At 37.0% G+C, this 23,946-nt stretch overlaps 1 protein-coding gene across 1 annotated transcript; it reads right to left on the bottom strand.

Moving 5' to 3' along the window:
* Positions 1-11,942: 11,942 nt before the first annotated feature.
* Positions 11,943-16,165, bottom strand: LOC122643214 (beta-glucosidase 12-like). Its single transcript, XM_043836861.1, has 11 exons — positions 16,090-16,165; positions 15,654-15,731; positions 15,470-15,557; positions 14,959-15,208; positions 14,698-14,813; positions 14,344-14,561; positions 14,180-14,211; positions 13,901-14,003; positions 13,543-13,642; positions 12,086-12,329; positions 11,943-11,978 (listed from the first exon to the last, which is right to left on the bottom strand). Exons 1-11 carry the CDS (start codon positions 16,151-16,153, stop codon positions 11,943-11,945), a joined length of 1,329 nt encoding a protein of 442 aa, XP_043692796.1. The 5' UTR covers positions 16,154-16,165.
* Positions 16,166-23,946: the final 7,781 nt, after the last annotated feature.

Raw genomic sequence — 23,946 nt, 5'->3', positions numbered from 1 at the left:
TTTACTAATAAGGGTAACAGTGTCATTTCACATATATAACAAAAAAATGTGAATGAGAATGATCCTTTTTGATAATGACATAATTATATTTAACTGTCAAATTATTTTAAAAACCCTTTATACCCTTATCTTAAAAAACTTTTAGGAAGAAGACAAAAAGGCAATTAAAAGAAGATACAACAACAACAACAACCCAGCCTTATCCCAACTAAATGGGGTCGGCTGCATGGATCCTTTCAAAAACAAAGTAGGAAAAACTGAGATCCTCATAAAGAGAAAGGAAAATAAGAGAAACTTAAAAGAAATTGGATAAGCAAAGTAAGTAACGGAAAGTGAAAGATGTAAGTAAGAGGAAAGAGGATAGCCCAGTAATTCAGGAAAATCTCAGCTACATGGTGTCGATAACTTGGATCCTTGCCTTCCAATAGGCTCTATCTGAGGTCATACTAGGTACAAGGCCCAGACTATACATGTCATTCTACACAACCTCACCTATGGTCATCTGAGGCCTACCCCTAGCTCTTTTAGCTCCCTCAATTGGCATCAGATCACTTCTTACTAGAGCATCCCTAGGCCTCCGTTGTACATGGCTAAACCACCTCAAGCGACATTTTCGGAGCTTATCATTGATCGAGGCGACTCCCACATCCGCTCTAATACGTTCGTTCCTCACGTTATCCCTCCTAGTTTTGCCGCACATCCATCTTAACATTCTCATCTCCGCAACACATAGCTTCGCTATATGACACTTCTTAGCTGCCCAACATTCTGCCCCATACATCACAGCCGAGCGGACAACAGTCTTGTATAACTTTCTTTTAAGCTTTAAAGGAATGTGTCGATCACACAAGACTCCAGACACCTCTCTCCACTTCATCCATCCTACTTTAATTCTTTGTGAAATATCATCATCTATGTCACCTTTTTTGTGTATGATAGACCCCAGATATCTGAAATAGTCATTTGGCATTATCTCTCGCCCCCCAATTTTCACCATGTCATCATCCATCATAGTGTGACTAAAGTTACACATCACATATTCTGTCTTTGATCTACTAATCTTAAAGCCTCTTGATTCCAAGGTCGTTCTCCACGACTCTAACTTAGTGTTAATCCCTGTTTTATCTCATCTACCAAAACGATATCATCGGCGAAGAGCATACACTACGTACGATACCTCATCCTGGATGTTCTTTGTTAATTAATCCATGATAAGCGCAAACAAATAAGGGCTTAGGACTGATCCTTGAAGCAACCCAACCGTAATTGAAAATTCATTGCCCTGGCCCCATACAGATCTCACATTAGTCACCACACCTTCATACAATATTCACTACAAGAAATTGGGCCTACGACGGCGTTTTTAAACGCCGCTATAAGTCCAAAAAAAGCCGTCATAGGATATAATGGCGTTTATAATTTGTGCCGTTGAAATGTCAGCGAAGGTACCGCCGTTTTTGTACAACGGCATTTTTTTAGTGTGACTGTGTATGTACCTTTTTCGCGGCGTTTTTTAATAAATGCCGGGAAAATTACTACAACGGCGTTTTCATAAGTGTCGTGATAGGTATTGAATTTCTTTTTTTTTGTGGCATTTTTCAATAAACGACGGGAAAAGTGTATTACAACGGCATTTAAAAAGTGCCGTGATAGGTGTTGAGTTTATACTTTTAGCGGCGTTTTTTTTACAAACGCCGCTATATGCATTTAAAAAAAAAAAATTTATTTCTATATTCAATCCATTAACCTGTTTCAAAGATAATAGATTCATCATGTCACCTATTTTTATATCCAAACCAAATTCATATATAAAACAGAGATATACCTCATCAAATACCCTACCCATTTCATATTCAAGTGCATCCACAAAGATGGGATGAAATAAGAGATTTAAGTAAATATATCCAAGTCATGTTAAAGTCTCGATATATTTAAAAAGCAATGGATTGAAACAGAGATTAAGTGATCAATAGTCCAAATTAAACTCAAATCTGACCCATTTATAAGCAATAGGTAGAAACAAGGACTGGAGCAAGTAATTATCCAAATCAATAGATCAAACAAATATGTGTCCTTTTATGCACAAATTCAAAATTCATCACAGATCATCTAAAAAGAATTCGGAGTTTGAGATGCTCAAGTCTAATCGATGCCTTAACACACTTGAGGGGATTGTAATCTAATAATTGATGGTATATCTCTAGAACTCACAACAAGACAGATTATAATTGTCTCTTCTTACAAAGATGATTACTTTAATCATAGCATTTCAAGATTCCTAAATCATGTGGATGTACCGAGGAGCATCGCCAAAAAGATCGCCTGAGTAGATCGCACAGCAGGTAAAGTCTACATCATCGCATTAACTTGAGCCATTTGAAGAGCTCTCTTTGCTTGCCTCAACAGCCAAACCCGTCAATCTATCTTTTCCTACCAAGGCACAAGTTAAACCAAGAAATTCAATATTTTCATATGTAGACTATCATAACCTATTAAGTATCAAATAAGCTTCCCCTTACCCAAAAAAAAAGCAAGTAAGCTTCCCAATGATTGTTCACTATGTAAAACATGAAAAAGAAAAAGAAAGAGGGAAGTCCGAATGGTGGGTATCAACAGCCAAAGAAATTCCCATAGTTATTTGAGATCTGAAGATTGTGAGGATGAGGCTACCTGAAAGAACTCATCTTTTAAGAATCCCAATGCAAATAGAAATCCTTTCATCCATACTTACCATCTATGCAAGCCCAATTTCCAATCCCTTTCATCATGAGAAACAAGACTCATGATATGCATTTTGTGGCACATCCAACATACCCCCAAAGATCTGAAAAACACACCCACACAAGTCACATGATCTGATTTTACAACCCCATCCCCAAAATCACCAAACACACACACACATGAGCTCGACTAACTACAATGCTTAGCAAAAGCTTCATCAATTTCATTAGAAGTAAAATCACAAATTTGTTGTCATATTACAATATAGAATTATAAAATAAAGTACAAATTGTAAAAGAGCAATCTTACCGTTGTGCCGAGGCCAACCCTCTTACATTAGCATCTTCAAGTACCCAATCCAATTCTTCAAGCTTAGGAGATAACTATGACATGAATGCTACCAATTTCTCATGATCATGCTGTATTTCCTAGAAATTTACCAAACTGTTATAGTCAACTTCAGTTTCAAATTAGTTGTAATGTGGTCATCCCTTACCTACCATTTCTTGACAAAAAAAAAGTAGAGAAATCACATGCCTTGGTTGAAGAGGAAGGGAAAAAAGAAGAAAAGAAACAAAAAAAATGTCCACCACGCCTATCCATGAAGCTTTTCAAAATCCAACATAACTAATCATCCTTGTTCCTATGACTTGACCCATTCTAATGTAATTCCATTATTCATGTAGAAAGGCTGTGGGCCTTTTAGTTAAAAACATGCCATGTTTATGCATGTAGAAAGGAAAGAACTCAATCTTCACATATAGAATAATAAAGTAGAAGACAACTAGGAGGAATAGTTTCTGCTTTATATCCCCTTCTCTAATGGGACCAATTCCCCAAAGGAAACTCTAAGAAAGATGAAGAGAGATAGAGAGGTTAGGTTTAGAAGAACAAAACAGAATTTTTTTAGTTTCTTGATCCAAGAGCTCCAAACAATTGGATTAAAACCCTAAAGATGGAAATGGAAGAAAACATATTTAAACATTTATGGGACCCAATACCAAACCCCCCCCCATACACCACTATTCCCAAACTGAGATATCCACTGAAATTTCTTGATTCCAAACCTCTCAAATCCAACAGAATAAATAATAACTTACCATATTCCTGTCAACCCACGTCAAGCTATATATCTCTTCACCATATTCATAGTTTCATTCCTGCAAGCAACACTTAGAGAGAGAGAGAGAGAGAGAAAGAGAGAGTCTACAAAAGAGGGCAATATATTACATACCAGGTTATGTATGTACAAAAGAGAAAATCTATTAAACTTTCTCATAAACATCAAACATCTCTCTCTCTCTCTCTCTTTGTAACTCCATCTCTAATTTACAATCAACCTGTAATGGTTGACAATGTTCTCATAATATGTTCATAAGTATGAATATAAAAGCAAGTTATGTCTATAAACTATCTCTGATTCCGGGTTCAAAATCATACTAACCTAATTAGTAACAATAAACCAAAGAAAACCTAAAGGAAATGAAATTAAGCAGATCAATACATAATGAGTAGAAAACAAATAAGATTTAACCTACAAAAGTCTCTGAAAATTGATCAAATGCAGAGAGAGAGAGAGATTAGCAACTAACCTTTGTCCCAGAGTGAAGAGAGGTGGAGCTCTTAGCTAGAGACGAAGTCGGGGGTCTGTTGCTCCCCTACCATGGCTGTTGAGAGGAAAGATTAGGAATGAGGATTTTAATTAATAACTCAAAAATGCGAATTTGTTGATAAGAATCAAAGGCAAGCGAAAATGAGCATCCAAGTCCATTGCAGAGGGTTGCCCAGGTCATCAGCTGCAATCTGTCCCAGCTTAAGTTTGATCCGAATCAAAGATAATAAGAGAATTATTCAAATAGTTCAAGTTCTAACAAAAATGGGAGATAAAAATAGTAAGACAATTATTCAAATAGTTCAACCCCCAGGAGGGGAGAGATTAGTGAGATGAACTCTTGCAAGTTGGAATCTATTTATACACACAAGCCTCAAGTTTGATCGGGATTAAAGTTCATACAAATAATGATTGAGAAAGGGAACCAATTGTCTAGAGGTTGGATGGCTTTATACAGATGGTAAAGCTCCTTGGGTAGCATCCATTTACTTTGCATCCCATATTTTAAATATGAAGAGATTTTCCAAAGACTAGAAGGAAAGACACGAATTTAACACATGCCCTTCTTAGAGAAACTTCAAAACTGTACATAAGAAGATAACACAGTCACCATGCTCATTCCGAGCTAGTTGATCAGTCAAAATACAACATTACAACGTACAAAGAGACAGAAAAAAAGGGGGGGGGGGAAATCCAAGCAACTGACAACTGAACTCTTACTCCAAAAACGAATACATTTCGTACATAGAATGCAAGCTATAGAGACAAAGAAGAGACCTAATTATCCAAGGAACTACGCTCATAACTTGTCAAATAAGTACACCTATACAAAACGCAAGATACGAGAGACAGCAAACAATTTATCAATGCAGCATTATGTATCACTAGAATAATGCATTTGTGATGGCTATAGTTTCACCAACTATATAGTAGGATTTGTTACATTGTTGAGGTTTTAATGGTTTCACTCTTAAAAAAGGCAGAAGAAGAGAAAAAAAAAAAAGACATCCACAGCAACTAGTAATTAGAGCTAGGTAATTTCTAATAATGATTAGAATTCAGAACCAAACAAGATATCAAAAATCTAACATCCTAAACACAATTAGAAACAAATAGAACAAAGATGAAAGTAAAACCTATTCTATTTTCTTTTTCCCCACCTTTGTTTGATCAAAACAAATCCAAATTAGCTCAAATTCTAGTGTTTTCACTTTTCACCATCACATCACCAACATAGACACATGGTCATACATATATAAACTACATACACAGAATGAATCGAAGCAAAATGAAGTTGTTATTCCTCAAATGTCTGCAACAGCTTTGCTTAAAAAAACTGCTCAAATGGGTTCAACAGCAAACAGTGGAAGTGGTTCTTTGCTTAGAGGTTTTGGTAGTTCTTCATTAAGTGGTCCTAAATCTGACAGGTCTCACTTGACTGCTAATTTTAGGGCCAATTTTGGAGGTGGTGGGGGTGAAACATTGTCACAGATGGAAAATGAAAATCATCTCCAAGATCTAATGAATTCTCTAGCAAATGGTGGCTCCTCCATTTTTGGAGCTGCTTCAGGAGGAATCCCTACCTTTGGAGTGAATTGCAATAGTGGTGGACATGAACAAGAGACCAATTTTGGTGGATTCAATACAAACAGAATGTCATTGGAACAACAACACCATCAGATACCAATTTTGGAAACATGGAAGAACCCAAGTTGCATCAAAATCTTACAGTGACACTCCCATTACAGCACACAGAGATAGAGAGAGACAGAGAGAGATTCCTTCATGCACCTTCAAAGGTGGAAAAGAAAAAAAAAAAGAAATCTTGGGTGGTTTCTTCAGTTTCCTCTTTAAAAAAAGAAAGTGTCCTACCTGCTACCTAATAGTAAAGAATATATAAATGGTGAATTTGAATTCTATGGGATTGGGTTGGGTTGACATTCTGTGAAGACACAAAACCACACTTCTCCTATTGTCTTTCTATGTTGACTCCTATTCACTAGAATGGCATCTCTCCACTCCACTCCTCTCCTCTCCCCTCCTCCACCTCTTACCATCCTTTTAAGTTTTATAAGTTTTATCCATCTCTTTAACTGCTCTATTTTATATTGATTGCTTGCTGAAATGTCAACATCTTCTCTTGGGGTCTCAATCTTTCTCCTCCTCTCCTTTTTCCTGAATTGACTCAATCATTGACAGAGAAGTTAGTGGAGGTCGATCTGACTCTATCCATAGTCCATACGACCATACCCAGTAGTATTAGTACTGTAGTATGATATATCAACACCTCACAGGCCATAAAGCTCTATAAAGCTCCATAAAGCTCATGCCCTCAAAGCGATGCCGCCGACAATCCCATTAGAATTCCAGAAATCAAACCCATCTTTTTTGGTGCTTAAACGAAGCAAAAGAATTGAATGAACGAAGACGGAAGAGAGAAGTAGAAAATACTCTCCTCCCTTAAAGATCAAAATCACATGTTCATACATATATAAACATAAGTAAATCCAAAGATAAACACAGAATGAATCGAAGCAGAAACAGAGAGAGCAGGAGAGAAAGGAGAGTTTAAGATAAAAAAAAAAAAAATTTAAAAACAATAGAATTAACTACAGAAACCTAAACAAAAGAATTTGGACAAAAAACTTGAAATACTAACAACAGATCAAACACAAGAACTAACACTTTCTGACGAATCAAAACATGTAAGTAAAAAGGAGAGAAGAAGGGTTCAATGGGATCAAACCTTGTGGGACTTGCGAGAATTGGTGTCGCCGATTCACCGTTGCTCTGTCGTTTGAAAGGGATTTCAGAGAAGTTTGACGGTTGAGGGGAAAAAGATTTGAGAGAACTTTGAGAGAGAGATGGAAAGAGCGGGGGAAACGAAAATGTTTTTGAGATGGAGATGGGAAGCACGGGGAAGTGAAAAGATTTTGGGGTTTTTTATCGCTGCAAACTATTACTTTATACGGCGTTTATCTATAAACGTCGTTGTATTGTGACATACAACGGCATTTCTTTGAAAACGCTATTACAAAAAATATTAAACCATTATTAAATAGTAAACTACAGTGGCGTTTGTTTAAAAAACCGCCGTGGAAACTAGTTTATTTAACGGCGATTGTGATAAATGCCGTTATATATGCATATATGACGGCGTTTAAACCCATACGCCGTTATACCTTTATATATGACGGCATTTTTAATAAAATGTCGGTATATCTTCACATATGACGACATTTGTAAAATATGCCGCAATAACTCAACCCAAAGTGCCGCCATTGCACCAATTTCTTGTAGTGATTCTAAATACACCTATAAAGTCTTAAAACACTCCTTAAATAAAATATTTGGAGTTCGGCATTTTTCAATCTCTCGTAAGAACACTTCATTAATGAATCTCTCTCAAAACATTCTGCAATAATATTTTGTGGCATTCAAATTATACATAAATTAATGTTCTTTTATTTATTTATTTATTAATTTATTGCTATAAGGTCAGACAATGAGTATATTAAAAAAAAACAGGTACAAGATTAATGTCCAGGTGTACTTGTACAGGATTAAATACATTGGAAATCCCCCACTCAACCTTCTCCATATCCATCAACAGGATAAAGGAACCCAAGATCAGATTGGGGATCCACCTTCAGCATAGTGATCAGCAGAAATTCCAACCCAACCATAAATGATATACAAATATCCATTATCCTGTACCAAGAAACTCCATAATTAGGACAGAGTTCTTCCCATAGACTATCCAAAATGGTATCTAGGTTTTCAATAACCTCATGATCAGCAACATCTTTCACATAGTCAGGAAACCTCCTCCAAAATTGGGATCTTCCGGATTTTGCGGTGTGGTTACCTAGAAAGTCAACAACTTGATTGAGGGGTGTGTGTTTGGGAGAGAGAGAGAGAGAGAGAGAGAGAGAGAGAGAGAGAGAGAACAGATCTTTTGAAAATAAAATGGGGAGAGATGTGTCTCAGGGGTGTGTAATGTGTGTGGAGAGTGTCAAGAGTGAGGTGAGTGGCGTGTATGATATGTGAAAGAGGATTTCACCAAAAAAAACAAAAATGTGAAATAGCGGTGGCAGGACCGCACGAGAGCGTGGGTTCTTACTTTTTAAAAGTGGCCTACTGGCAAAAGTGAGGGAAGGAGGTCTCGGTGGGATAATGCAGAAAGGAACCGAGACAGTGGAATAGGAGAGGGGTCTAGAGGTCTATAAGGCTAAAACAGAGATAGGGAAGGGGATAAAGACTTTTGGAAAAGAATATAATAAGAGAAGGCTTCTCATTTTGTAAATGGGAAAGGGTGAGGTGGCAAGTGGTGTAGGAGTTGTGTAGGGAAGACGAGATGAAGTGGTAAGTGGTAAGTGGTAAGTGGGGTAGGGATGATGTAGGCTAGGTGTTAGGATGGCTTGGCTTGGTCCGAATTAGTCTGGGTTGGGTCAACCTGTTTTGATCCAACTTGATTCGGTCCAAAATATTTATTTTTTTGGGGCAAGAGATCGCTGCCAATGCTCACGGTTCGAGTGCAAAATAAGGTTGCTCATTGTGACCAAGTGGTCATGGGTTCGAGTCTGGAAACAGCCTCTCTGCGAAAACCAAGGATGAAGTTGTGTATATTATGACTCTCCCCATACCCCATAGTGGCGGGAGCCTCGTGCACTGGGTACGTCCCACATCATTGCCTAATAATGTAACTCTTGCACCAATGCGGGGGTCAATGAGAGCAAGTGTAGAGACATCAATATAGATGAGATTTCTTATTTCATGTGGGCAGAATGGTAATTATTCCATCACTACCGATAGCATCTTCGTGGTGGCAAAATTCGTTGTTACACTCTATGAAGGAAAGGGAGCTTCTAAAGACGTTAAGTGGCTACCAATAAATTCGGTCATTCTTCTACAAAGATTTTAGGGGTTTTTCTAAAGACATTAAGTCACCACCTAAATTAAGGTCAATTAAGGATCCACAAAAAAATTGATTCCAAATTACTCCAAGGAAAATTTTGACCATGAGATCGAGAACTTGTCAAGTTACGGTCCGAAGAAGTTCATAGGAACCCAGTCCACTCGATGAAAATTGATCTTCTATTTATTTGATATTTTATTAGATCATGAATATTTATAAAATAAAATAAAAGAGTTACCTAACCATGTTGCATATTCAACATAGGATTAGAACCTTAGTAAGTTCGGGAACGCCAGTAAAATGGGTACAGATACGTACGTCAATTAAACGAATCAGACGATAATTATACTTTTTGAAAATTCGGCATAATAAAATGTGTACAGCAATGATACTGTTTGAGTTTAATACAACGGTTGTGTAAACAAAAAATGTGAGTATTTATTTTCCGTACAAAATACATTTTATTAAGATTTTAAGCTAAAAAGAGATTAATTTTTTATTCTTTTTATGGTAAGAAAAAAGAGATTAAAATTGACTTTTTATGATTGGTTGAAATCAATATTCAAGATAAAGCAACGTCCTATAGAAAGAACTTTTCTACACAACCACACAAAAAAACGGACCTCAAAGGAATGTAGATCAACCCAAATGATTTGAAGGAAAAAAAAAATTGCTACTGCATAGATTCCTCAATGCGTGGCCATCTATAATGGCCTAGCCTATTAGAAGATATTTTTTATTGATAAAATAAATTGTTCAAATAATGGAAATATACTAAAAAATAACCGTCATAAAAAATTGTAAATTACCTAGAAACCACAAGAAAACACCATAATAAATCCAAACTAAACCAAAAAAGCTTGAAAATTTTGTATCACAAATTAGAGCAAAACTAATCCTTTGGTGTTCATTTTGCAATTACTCCGATGGTTTAAATAAAATCAAATGAAAATTATATAGACACTGAATTTTGTCACTCTAGAGGACCCTCTAGATAAATTGAGCTTGGCGCTGCTCTTAGAGGTTGTACAGTGGAAAATGACCGTTTTTTACTAGAATGAGTTGATTACCTAAATCTTATCTGAATCGTATGATACCTTTTTGATATGTCTGTTTTATCATATTTAGCCTGAATCGTATGATACCTTTTTGATTGCAAATGACATTGTTTTGCCATCATCTCATCAAAATTACTATTTTTGCGTCCCCTTCTTTGGGCTATATTTTTTATTGTGTTCCTAATAAAATTTTTTATCGATCTTCACATCATTGGATATTACATGAAAATACATTTCTAAAGCTATATGGATCATAAATTCCGATAATGAGATCTCTCGAAATCACCGCCTAAAAATCAGCCAATAAAGCAACAAAACTCAGCAAATCAAAGTTTTCTAGCCAACTGGGCTTGCCATGTAGCAAGACCCTTGGTGACACCACCAAGGAGTCCTAGTGTTGCCGCCAGAGCCCCTTGGTGGTGCCACCTTTGGTAAATTACAAAAAAAATACCCCTCTTTAAAGGCTATAAATAAGGCATTAGTTAACAGTTCAAAACACACCTCTAACCAATTAAAATCCCAAAGCTTTGGAGAACCCTGAAATCTATCGATAGTTCTAAAAAACCCTAAGAAAGAGTCTTAAAAAATCTTGAAAAATAGAAAAATACCTAAAATACATCTGAGAGTTGGGATTCTGATGTGATTGCAACCAAGCTGCCTACATTACTGATGTCATTTCTCATTCGATTCGCTACTATAATATCTTTTTGAAATGGCGTGTAGAGATCAACAAATTATGAGAGTAACCTGATTCAACAAAGGTATCCACCCAAAAAACCCTTCGTTTTCAAGACCGTCTGATGCTTCAAAAATTTGGTGCAATTTTTGAATTTTGAATTTTGACCCACTTTTATTAGTTGAAAATGTATCTTGACCTATTATCTAAGGTCTCTTTGGGGTTTGTAAAGGGTTATCTTGAAATCTATTGAAATCTGTCATTTTTTGTCCTTATCTTCTTCCTTGTGGGTTCAAGGTTCGTTTGTGCTAGAATGGTATCTCGCCCATCCATCCTTCTATTGTGTCAATTACATATGACCAGATCCCTGGTAAGGGTATATAGGCATCTTGGCAAAATTCTATCTCTCTCATGTATATAATTTTCTTTTTCATATATTTCATTTGTATCATGTTTATATATATTAGTTTATATGCTTTCACATGCTTTATGTGCTTTCCAACATAGCAACGTAGACTGGTTTAATTTATTTCAGTAAGTCTACTATGCATGCTAGTATAAAGGATTAGTCAGTAGACTGGTTTAATTTATTTCAGAAGATGATGATTACGAAAATCTTTACAACGTACGTGCAGGGTTTCTTCAGTCTCTCCGAAGAAACGAAGATGTGGGATTTAAAAATGGGGAAGATGACAAAAAGATCGAGTCGGCTACCGAGTCCAGGGGGTTTCAATCCCTATATATTCGCATCTTTTACTTCTATTTTTTTTTTAATTCCTTCTTAATAACATATTTTGATTTTCGTTGCATTCTTCTTCTCTGTCTTTGAAGTTTCTATCTTCTTTTCTTTTCTTCTATTCTTTTAGACTCGTAAAACTAATTCAATTACCTAAAACAATTGCAATTGATGAAGCATATTTTTTATTATTTATTAAGACGTATTTTTCAACGTCAATATCATAACAAAACAGTCAATTCACACCCACACACAATCTGCAGATAAAGAGAGACGGGAGTAAATTCCAAACAAAACGAAACAACCAAAAGACCCCAACACTCACTCATACATAATATTAGAATAGAGGGAGAAACGAAATGACCAAACGACCCCTCTGCTCCCTCTGCTCTATTTCCAACATAGAAGACACAGGAAGCTTAATATCCCCTACATTTCTTAGGAAGCCTTTCAACCACTTAGCTGATTCCTTTGGGAACCGCGGTGGGCTAACCAATCTTGAATCAAAATCCACGTAGTAAACTCCAAATGGGGTTGTGTAACCATAGTTCCACTCAAAGTTGTCAAGCAAAGACCATACGAAGTATCCTTTCACATTCACTCCATTCCTGTCAAACAACCAAATAAAGAGGATTAAATTTTGGATAATCTTAATAATAATTAATTATTGCGTCAAGGAATGCTTTAATCAACAAGTCAATACATTCTGACTATTTCAAAAGAAAAATGTAGATGATGTGAAGAGTCATATTTGAAATTACATAGATGTCCTCATGAATCTTTTTTCTTTCAGATAATTTTTTGTTTAATAACATGTCATGAACTGATAATGCCATTTTAATATTATAAAATATTATTTATAGAATTATTATTTTTTCATATTCTTATAATCAGATTAGGTAGAATAGTTTCAGAACTTGGATTAGTTTTTGGATATTATTTTTTCGAATACAGATTCCTCCAAACGGATATGAATACAAATCAACTATGAATTTTCGACTATCCATTGATATCCTTAATTGTGTGAGAGTATAGAAAATGTTGTAGTCTCAAACAACCGTTCCCCTATGTTAAGGAATTCGATTACAAATTCAAATACCATATGATCGTGTCATATCTTATCCTTCTTGTGTAACCATTTTTTTAAATTTAAATTGTATAACCACCTATCCCAATCTTGTCATTATTGTAAGTGTGAGTAATTAATTCAAAATCATATACTCTTAGAACTTTACATGGTATCAGAGCTAGTAGTCTCTCTCTCTTCTCCAACCTCCTTCTCCCTATTGTTGAACCACCATGCCTCTCTCTCATGGGTAGGTACCTATTTTTTTTTTGGTTTCTATTGGGAACCTGCACTCTACTGCCAAGGCACCAACCAACTATGCTAGCATTGTCTTCTTTCGCGCTAACAATTGAGTGTCATGATGCTAAAAATATTTTTTGTGGAGTGGTGGCTTGGCTTTGGGCTAGGCCCATTTAATAACTAGGCTAGCTAGGCCAACCCAACTATAGTCCCTTATAAACTAAGCCATGCTTTCGCTAGATTGAGAATGCCACATCCTAGTTTCCACAACTAACAAAACATATTTTTTTAGGGGATCTAATAAATGTTGAGAGACATGCATCATGAAAAACTACTTAGGGAGAAGTCTTAACAACCATATCTGACCCATAAGTAAAAACAACTCAAATAGGTCTTTTGGGTGGAAAGAATTTTCTGTCCCTCTCCCCCCTCCCCCCCACCAAAAAAAAAAAAAAAAAGAGTAGAGATTTTTGGATATTACATAGACAATTTGGGGGATTGCTCTAGATACCTACCTGATGGCTTTGTGAAGGTAATATAGATGACTTTTGAGGTAGTCAATTCTATTGTTGTCATTGAGGAACTTCGATGATGGGGCATTCTCCTGGGAAACTCCTGCATGGGTACCCAAAATTAAGAAAATTAACTTCATTGGAAATTGATATTGAAATAAAATTTAAAACTTCCTATGTTGATGTTGCGAGCTTTCCCCTCCCGATGATGGCTTTACTGTAGTTGGTAGGAGTCTGTCTTGATTTTTGTTGGTGTATCAGCTTCAGTCCAACTTGCATTTTTTCATTCTTTGTTCGTTTAATATAAATGATCTTTTAGAAAGAAAAAAAAAAAAAAAGATGGATCTTCAAGTAGTCTTACCATTCTCGGTGATGTAAATAATAGGATTGTTGTATTTCCCATTTATGTAATTCAGAACTTGTCCCATGGCAATTGGATATGCATAGAGCCATGGTGAACCAGTCTGCAAAAAACAAAATAATAATAATAATAATCATAAATCAAATGCAACATTACTATTATTAATTTGATTACTGTGTCACATAAGAAAAATTAAGGTTCCCTAGAACTGCATTTTCCATACAAAAATATGGAAACTACATTAACAGGGGTAAGTAAGTTTGTAATTAAAACTTATACCAGTGTACCAATTGCAGTGCCATTTCGAACACCTGTGACATTGAATATTGAACAAGAGTGGGAGTTAATTATAAGTCTTATGATTAAACTCCATTAATTAATTAATTAATTAATTAATATTAGGGTTCCATGCTAGGATGGATGTATGGATTTCAAGTGCTTACCGGTGGTATTGGCGCAAGCATCAGTTTGATAGCTTAGATAGTTGGGGTCGGCTGGAGGAACATTGAAAGCATAAGAGGTAGTATAGTAATTTAACCCCAGGAAATCAAAAGAACCTTTTAACATCTTTGATTCTGTTGCATTAAATTTCGGTAGCCGTTCTCCTACAAGTTCTTTCATAATTTCTGGATAATCGCCATTGGTTATTGGGTCCATATACCTTCATGTACAGGAACAAATTAAAATAAATAAATAAAAACTAAATAGAGAGAGAGAGAGAGAGAGAGAGAGAGAGAGAGAGAGAGAGAGAGAGAGAGAGATCATTGTACATTAAACTATAAACGGAGGAGACTCACCAGCCAAACTTGAAATCAGCCGATCGTTGGGTGGCATTAATATCTTCCAAGTGTGAGGAGTAAGGCACCGTCCAGAAAAAATTTAATGCTAATCCAATCGTGCCGTTTTGAGATCCCTGCAGGTTCACATAGTGCAATTTCATTCATTCACTCCCTAATTGTAAAGTTTCCATCTCAAAACTTCAAATTGTTAGACTTGTTAGTAGTCTCTGTGTGACTAATCTCCCAATGGTAACTAGTCAATAGTTTTATAGCACGCACCGTATAGTTTCTTCTATACAAATCAACTGCTGTTGCATGAGCAAGGAGTAAATTATGGCCCACAATATATGGTTCCGTCGATGAATTCCCTTCACTGCAACCCAACCAAGTAGAACATCGGGCTGGCGCATAGGTTCCATCACCGTATCCATACACTGCATAGGAATATGGCTCGTTTATGGTCATCCAGTTCTTCACTCGGTCACCAAAGTTCTTAAAGCACACATCTGCAAAGTCTCGAAAATCATTCCTGCATGTACACAAATGAGATCATAAAAAATAGACTCTGGAAGCATAGCTCTTTCACCTAGACAAATTTCATACCCAAATTCAATCAAATACACTCCCCATGTATGTCAAGTTGTCCCTGTATTTTCAAGGGGGGAAAAAAAAACTCCTTTTGTGCTGAAATTTGATTTATATATAGGCAAGGAATCTCAAGATCTACCCATCAACGAAGTTTGAAACCCCATCCGTACTGCCTAGCAAATAAAGGGCTCAAGTTCCTTACACAATTCTAGAGTTTAAGAAACCCCCGTAAGCATCTTCAAGGGCTTGGGGAGAATCCCAGTGAAATAAAGTTGCGAAAGGCTCAAGACCTGCAGACGATGGACAACCAATATATAAGAAAAAACGCAAAGAGAAAAGAGAGAGAGACAGAGAGACAGAGAGAGAGAGAGAGAGAGAGAGCTGACTATTGTTCTTCAGGGTATTAATAAGGTCATTGTAGAATTGGATGCCTTTAGGGTTTATTCCCCCGCTTAGTGTGCCTTCTGAAAATTAAAAATATTTCAAGGGAAAGCAAAGTAAATATCGGATTATTTTGCACATAAGAAAAAAAATTATATTTGTATTTCGGTGGAGGGGAGACATAATAAAAAAAGTTTAATTAATCATCTTTTGCTGATTTCTGGGCAAGGTTGAGTTGTAGCTGACCACCACGAGGACTTCCCAAGTGGTGGTCACCTGCTCTAGTACTACTCCCGCCCAGCCCAATAACTCTAAACTGTGAAGTTCTACACAGAAATGATTTGATCTTATCAAAGAACATTTCTCTTCTTTTATAATTTTGTCATCTTAATTTGAATGAATAGTTGATCCTTTAAAATATCAAATGATCATCTCACTTACTTGGTAATATTCTAGACCACGAGATTGAGAACCTGAAAGCCGTCATCCCCATATCCTTCATCATGGGGACATCCTCCTATTAACGTTGGACACACCCCATCCATAAATACATATATATATATATATATATAATGTCTAATACACACAATAGTACTGTTCATGGTTTAAAATTCAAAACCATAAAAGCGACATTAACAAAATAAGATCCAGTGTTACAATACCGGATAGCGGCGATAGAAATCTACGGTAATATCTGCATTCGATTGATCTGCTATGGCATCTGTTCATATAAATCACCACACAATTCCATGAAGGAAAAAGTTTATAAATTGAATGGTAAAAATTTATAGAAAATGGTTTAAGGTAAAAATTTATAAACCTAAATAAATGGTTAATATATATTTCGAAACAAAGTTTTCCTCCACCCATAGAGGATGCTTCACCCACCATCCTATGGTTCACAAACCCCTCCTAGGGTTTTAGTATGTTCTAAAATACCTCTCAATACCCATTCCCGTCCTCTCCCGCCCATACATGGAAGGAAATTCAGCCAATCTTTTGCATGGATGGTCTACTTAAAAGAGATCCAGCCAAGTGGTAAGATAAGGCATTTTGACTTAGCTAGGCTGGTTTCCCTAACTTTAGGTAGAGAAGAGCTTTCATGTGGTAGATTCTTTTGCTTATCCTCTTTGAGGGAAAGAGAGACCTGGATGATCACGAGTTAAAGTGTCCCAGATGCTTGGGCCTCTACCATCTACATTCCATGCACCTTCATACTGAAATGAAACACACACACACACACACACACAAACATGTTTATTAGAAGAGAAAATTAATTAGTAGATATCTAATAAGAACATTATTAACGAACATGGCCGGAAATGATAAGAAGTAGTACTTGGTAAGCAGATGATGCGGAACCGAAATAAAAATCCGATGGGAAATCATGCCGGTTGATGGAATTGACATCATCGAATGGTAATGCATTCATGGAAAGAGAGAAGTAGTTGAAAAAAAGGAGTAGGAAGACATTAATAAGAAGAAAGTGAAGAGGAGAGCCTAGAAATGCCATTGTTGAGATCATCTTATGAGTTGCCAAGCTTCCTCCTTGGCTCCCCTTTTATAGAGTATGTTATGGAACGAGTGAAGCATAGAATAATAGATGCGAGAAACAGCATGAGTTCTCTTACGTCCACGCCTCCACGCTAAGATGATTTTCCATTATATTTTGAATTGATTACAACTCTTATTTAACGGTGGATCACTGCCATAATATTATTAACGGTGGACCGCTTTCATGTAGTAAAAACTAAAAAGCGGACCTTAGAACCACGGATCCAGATCCTTTACGGTGCGCTGCCCATAGCGGCCTGAGCAGCACAGTCTGAGCCGTGAGTGCAAAAACCGTCTTACCCCTGCCCAAACGCCTTGCCCGAACGGGGATAAGGCGGTTATTGCGCGTGCAGCCCAGTCTGCACCGCACAGATCGCTATCGGCAACTGCGCCATAGAGGATCTGTGTTGTAGGACCACTGATGATGTACTACATCTCGAATTAACAGAAGGGGGGGTGAAAATACTTGTCCTTCGTTTCCGTTTAGCTCAAGAAGACCGTTTTGGCTTAGAGGCGTAGAGCCCAATTCAAGCATTATTTTGGTTGCATTGGCACCATAGGCACAGTTATGGTACCAAAGGAAATCTCAGATTTTTCAGTTATGTTTTAAGTGTTGTTTGAGAGTTTTGGTATTGCTTCGGTTGTATTTAGGAGAATGGGTGAGAGGGAGAGAGGGACCCAACTTTCATCAGTTGAAAGAAGGCATTTTCTCTCTCCTATCCTCTTCTTTTTCTTCATTCCCCTTACGTTGTGAAGGAGGATTTCACTGGGTTGAAGAGAATGAGTATTAGGTATTTGATCGATACGTCAAAAGCTCTAGAACTAATGGAATGCGTTAAATTAAGTCTTTGAATCTATTCCATACTAGGCCGGCTCTCACTCTAGGCAACTCTCATTCTGGCGATAGATAGCCCTTTCCAAGGGGCTCCACTCTGTTCCATAGGAGGTAGTCATTTCTTAACGATTTTCACTTTACTCTAGATAACTCTCTCCTAGGTAGTCCTTTCCGTGACTCGTACCCCTGACGTGGTGTATGACTCTGATGCCAAATGTTAGGTACTTGACTGATACGCCAAAAGCTCCAGAACTGATGAAATGTTTTAAATCAAACCTTTTAACCTATCGCATAGTAGACTGTCCCAATCTAGCACACATACATTAGATTGAACCCCATTAGGCACATAACAATAATAGATGGGGTCTCTTACCTTCATCAGTTGAAAGAGAACCCTTCTTCTACTCATGTGTCTTTCTCTCTCTTCTTTTCCTTTGAGTACGGTGTGAGAATTACAAACGGGCGAAGAGATGGGTTTTCTCAAAGGGTGTAAATGATGGGTTTTCCCAAAACATGGGTAAGAGGATTTTCTTTTAAAACATAGAGTAAGAGAGATGATTGAGGGGTGTGTGTTAGGTGAAAAAGAGAGAGAGAAAGAGAGAGAGGGGCATGTGTGAGGTGTAACAAAAGGGGTTTCTCTTAAAGATCTTTTTAAAATAAAATAGGGAGAGAGAAAACTGGTAAAATACCTAACTCTCTCCCATAAATGATAAATGTGAAACCATCATCAAATGCATCTCAGTGGATCATCATTGATTTTTGTCCTTATTTTTTTGGCAAGTCTAACATATAGCCATATATAGGTGCTATAAGCTCAAGTACAAAGCCCATATAATTCACACCATATGAGTCATCTAGCGATATTTAAATCTTGAGCCCCACTTGTAGTACGTTTTTCGCATTGAGACATATTTTTTACTTTTCTCTTGTATAAGATTTTGCGTATTTTCTTCTTTGAGTGACCACCACAAACACTTTCTTATTTAATGTTAACTTTTAATGTACTTTAGAACCCTGATCTAAGCAAAATAATGGCCTCTTCTATCTATTTTCAGCTTGAATCCAACCGAGATGCATATTCCTTTCAGCTAAAGTTTTTCTTCACCATTGTGAAGATCTATGTTGGTTCACTCACAAGTCTACAATCATCATTATTCTACCCTTATGTTGGAGGTCTAAAATGCTATTCACTACCCATCAAAGTGCAATGATACCAACAGTAAAGAAATATGGTCCTTCACCAACAACTGCCTAGTGCAGTTGGTGACCAGTGGAGCGCTTCATGCCCTTGCTCACCAAAAGGTTTCGAGTTTGAGTCTCCTAACTGGTACCTTCCCCCTTCTCTATTCCCCCCCAACTAAAAAAGTAAAATATTTATAAAGCTCCCAAATCCAAAAAAAGAAAAATATGGTCCTTCCTTTTCTGTCACCTTGCTGTTTTTCCTTTTTTTTTTTGTTTTTTAACTTATGATTGCAAATGAAAGTGCCCCTTCAATGGACATTGTAACTCTCATTGGGGAGTGGGTACGAAATTTATCAGAATTGGCCAAGTATTGACTACTATTCAATGTGAATGAAAACTTGAAATTGAAGCTTGTTATATTTTGTGCAAGTTATAGTGCCTGCAAACCCCCTTCTTAATATTGTTATAAAAATTTCCAAATATCTTTGGTTCACCCATTTTGTCATTTGAAGCAATCACACTTGGATCGGCTGTTGGTGGATACTGAAAACAAATCCTGGCCATCCAAAGGTTGCTACATTGATATAGGATACTCCCAGGCTTCAAGGGCAATTTTTCCTAATTGTTGGTTTTTTATTTTTTTTTTAATTTTTCTTAATGAAAATAAGCTGTTCTGAGTAGAAGCATTATTAAAAATAGTTATTGTGTTTCAAAATTTTTGAAATTTCTATGCAAGATGCCCCCCACTATGTTTGATGTCCACTAATTTTCTCAGGCCCAAATGCTTTTATTTTGGACAATTTAACCCTTGTAACTGTTTTTAGAACTTGCACAATCTGAAACTGTGAAGCATGTTTTGGTTTCAGCCTTTAAGCTAAGCTTAAATTGTGGGGCATTTTTTGGCTTGGGCCAATTCATCCTCCAAACATGGGTTTAGTATTTTTCTCTTTTTTCTACCTCTTGTTATGGCATTTTAGAGAATATAATAAATGTCAGAAATGTAAAAAATCCTTCAAAAAATATGCGATGTTCCTTTCATTATGTTTGATTTTAGAGGCTCAATAGCCATTGTTTTCTATGCATTTATCATGTTGTGCATGCTCCATATTCCCCATAGGACATAGATGTAATTTTGTGCTCTTTCTTTTCTATCTAAAGCCAGCCATGTTTATCAAGTAACACAAGTGATCTCTATAATGCAAAGCACCCATTAGTTTTGTGCACTGATGATGCAGGTTTTCTCAACCAATCTTTATTGTTGTAGCAGATTCATTTGGTCTGTAATATTTCCCAAGTGTTAAAAAATTTAATAAATTTTAGTTGATTTATATCCACTCTTGTATTTCTCTCTGTCTACTACAATGGTAGACAAGAAATTATTCCAGATTGTTTGGGGATGTTAATTTGGAAAATTGCCATATGATTCAAAAATTGGTTTTTGGAGTGATTACTGTGTGTACTTTTTATGTACCAATTCTGTAATGCCATTGTTTTCTGGTATGGTCAATGGCCTTGGCTCACAACTTCCCCAACGGAGACTTGCTGCTCCAAGGTTGAATCATCATTAGGATGATCTGTATTACTTTACATATATATATATATATATATATATATTAAGAACCTTGGTTACACATCATAATAAAAAGACCTCACATTATTTTACATAGTTTTTTCTTTTAATTTTTAACCCGAATATTATGTGGGACTCGGGCCAGTCCCTACGGTTTTATTAAAGCTCAATCAAAAAATAGAAACAAATACAAGAGGGGACATACCCGCCTTACCCCAGCCCAAAAGAAAATAAACCCTCAACTCTCCAGAAAGAAAACTCGCAGCCCTTACAAGCAACCCCAAGCAAAAGAAAGCTTAACTCCTTAACACAGGAAAACCAAGGGCATTTTCTCTGGTAATCCGCTGAAGATCTAGAGGGAGATTCATCTCCCCATTAAAATAAATATCAGAAGCCGATTCACAAGTTAAATTGGCCAACCAGTCTACTGCCCTGTTCCCCTCTCTAAAGATGAAGGAGACCAAAGGCCTAGTAGACTCGATGAGATCCATGATCTCCTGGAACCAATACCAGCCCTTCTAGAGGCTATATCTTTGTTTTGAAATAATACACCTGAGAGTCACCTCCAAGTACGAGTTAACAATAGGCCGCCCCACTAACCCCAAGTTAGCATAAAGTCTCAAACCATCCCTCAAAGCGCTTAGTTCAGCAATGCGCGCTATTTCTGCAAGCACCATAGTAATTAGCAAATGCAGCAATGACAAGACCATATTTGTCTCTGATGATGCCCCCACCACCACCCTTCTCCAGGGTTCCTTTGGAAGCACCATCAATATTAAGCTTTATCGCAGAAAAAGAAGGGCACCAGACCACAGGGGTCGGAGGACGACGGACAACCAATTTTTGAGTAATCCCAAAAAATTGAAGTACCATAGAGTCCCAAAAATTTGGGTACTTACGAAATGAGGAAGAAAGGAATTTCTCTCACCCAATTACAAATCACCTCCACAATGTGACGGGCCGAACAAGCTCATTCCCCATGCTTACGATTGTTCCTCTCTTTCCACAACTCCCAAATAATAAAAGAGGGAAGCAAGCCATTGATCACACCACCGAGACCCTTTCCATGAGCATGTCTGTGCCAGAATAAAATTCTACATCGCACATCCTGAGTGGGCACCAATTCTATGTCAACCAGTCTTGAGAAAAAATCCCATACCTTGTTAGCCGTTCCTCCCGCCACCAAACAGTGTGTTGCCTTCTCTTGCACAGGTTACCACAGCATAAGCACTTGGAAACAAAGGGAATGCCCATCACCATAATTGCATCATCCGTTGGAATTGATCCTCAAAGCACTTGCCAAGGAAAAAAACCATTTTTAGATGGCAACATCCGATTCCAAAGCCATTTCGCAAATGGCCTCTCCGACGAAGCTGACCTAACTTCGTTCCATAAGGCTTTAACAGAGAGCTTGCCATCACTTTCCGGTGTCCAGACCAATCTATCGGCCCTACTTGACAGAGAAAAATTTCCATTTCGGATATTATCAAGCACCATGGCCAAATCAATTCTTTGCAAAACATCCTGATCCCAAATACCTTCCTGATTAAGAACATCACACATCCGAGTTGAAAGATCAAGATTAGCCACCCCATCCACACAATCAAGCAAAACACCCCACCTTGACCAATTATCAAGCCAGAAATTTACGTCACCTCTTCCACCTAGCCATTGTGAATTTGAAAGAAGAGTTTCCTTATGAGCCATTGCTCTTCTTCAAGATAACAAGCCAGTCAAACTTGGACCTGCCAAGGCAATAGGCATATTTGATTCATGTATTCTTTTCCTATTTTCTTGGATTCTTATGTAAGAAACTAGAAATCGTACATTGATGGTGCTAAGCGTTGTGCTATAGCAGTGCAAGTTATTCATAAACTTGCATATTCAATCATAGGGGCATTTTTTTTAAAGAAATGGTGTACTATGTTTTGAATCCATTTACAAGGTTTTACCAAAAAAATCCATTTACAAGGATAATCATTTTTTTAAGGGAAAATTTCACCTACCTTTCCTAAGGTTTGTCTTAATTACACTTTCACCCGTGAGGTTTTGAAAATTTCACATACCTCCCCTGCTTTCCAAACTAATTAACCAAAACACCTAATCCATTAACTGGTAGTGACTAGTGACTGAAAACGGTAAAATTGTGTTTTAATTGACCAAATTGCCTTCATCCCAACACAAAAAGGAGAAAACAAGGTACTAGAAAGGCCCTAGAATAAATTATAGAGGGTTAGAAAAGGTATACAGGGCATGCATTTAAACCCAGCCCAAACTGGACCAAAAATAGTACTCAGCAAAGATCCGAATCTTCTAGCCTTGCCAGGTCAGGTCAACCGTCCCTAACACTCTGGGTCCTTGACAAAACCCAAAATTGCAGGGTTTTGGCTGAGTTTGGTCTCCAAACTCAGTGTAATTTGCCCAGGGGTTTGGGGAAGATGATGTACACACGTTTTAGGTTAATTAGGTCCAATTGCATGTATAATCAAAGGATTACACATGCAATGGCATACCAAATCAGAAATTGTAAGAATAGGAAAGGAATTGGACAATTGAGTTAGAAGAACTCAAGAACAATAGCATGTAGGGCTTAATTGATATAAATCAACATAGTTGAAACCAAAATCAGAGTTAGAGGTTACCTATTGATGGATTAACATGAAAATTTTAGTGAAATTGAAGCATGCAAGCCAACAAGAGTCACCAAGCAAAACCCCACTCCTAGCTTCTTCTTCTCCCGAACTGATTTAGTTTTAAGGCTTTGAGAAATGAATTCTCAAAGCAAGGTTTTGCTTATATACATAGCCCTTAGGGCTTGATTGGTTAGGGGCCATATAAGAATGGATTTTAGAAAATTAGTTCATTTGATTCAAAGTGGATTCCGATGCCTAAATTGGAAAACTTAGGTCGCATTTGCCTTTAATAATTGGAGAAGATTTGCACCTAATGGTCGGCATTTGAATTAGGCTCGATTTAGAGACGGGTTTCATACAACATGTCATGACAAATTGGCAGAAGCATGTGCAGAAGGATCAATAACAGCTCGGCGTGATTGCAATAAATACTCATGACTTACCAGGAGCCTATGGAAGTCAGTTAATGAAATCGGATCAAATCGGGCCATCATAGTGGGAGCCAATGATTGAAACTCATCGTG

Source organism: Telopea speciosissima, chromosome 10, assembly GCF_018873765.1.
Source record: "Telopea speciosissima isolate NSW1024214 ecotype Mountain lineage chromosome 10, Tspe_v1, whole genome shotgun sequence".
NCBI classification, from domain to species: Eukaryota; Viridiplantae; Streptophyta; class Magnoliopsida; order Proteales; family Proteaceae; genus Telopea; species Telopea speciosissima.
The sequence above is the reverse complement of the archived record's forward strand: the minus strand, read 5'-3'. Positions and strand labels throughout refer to the sequence as shown.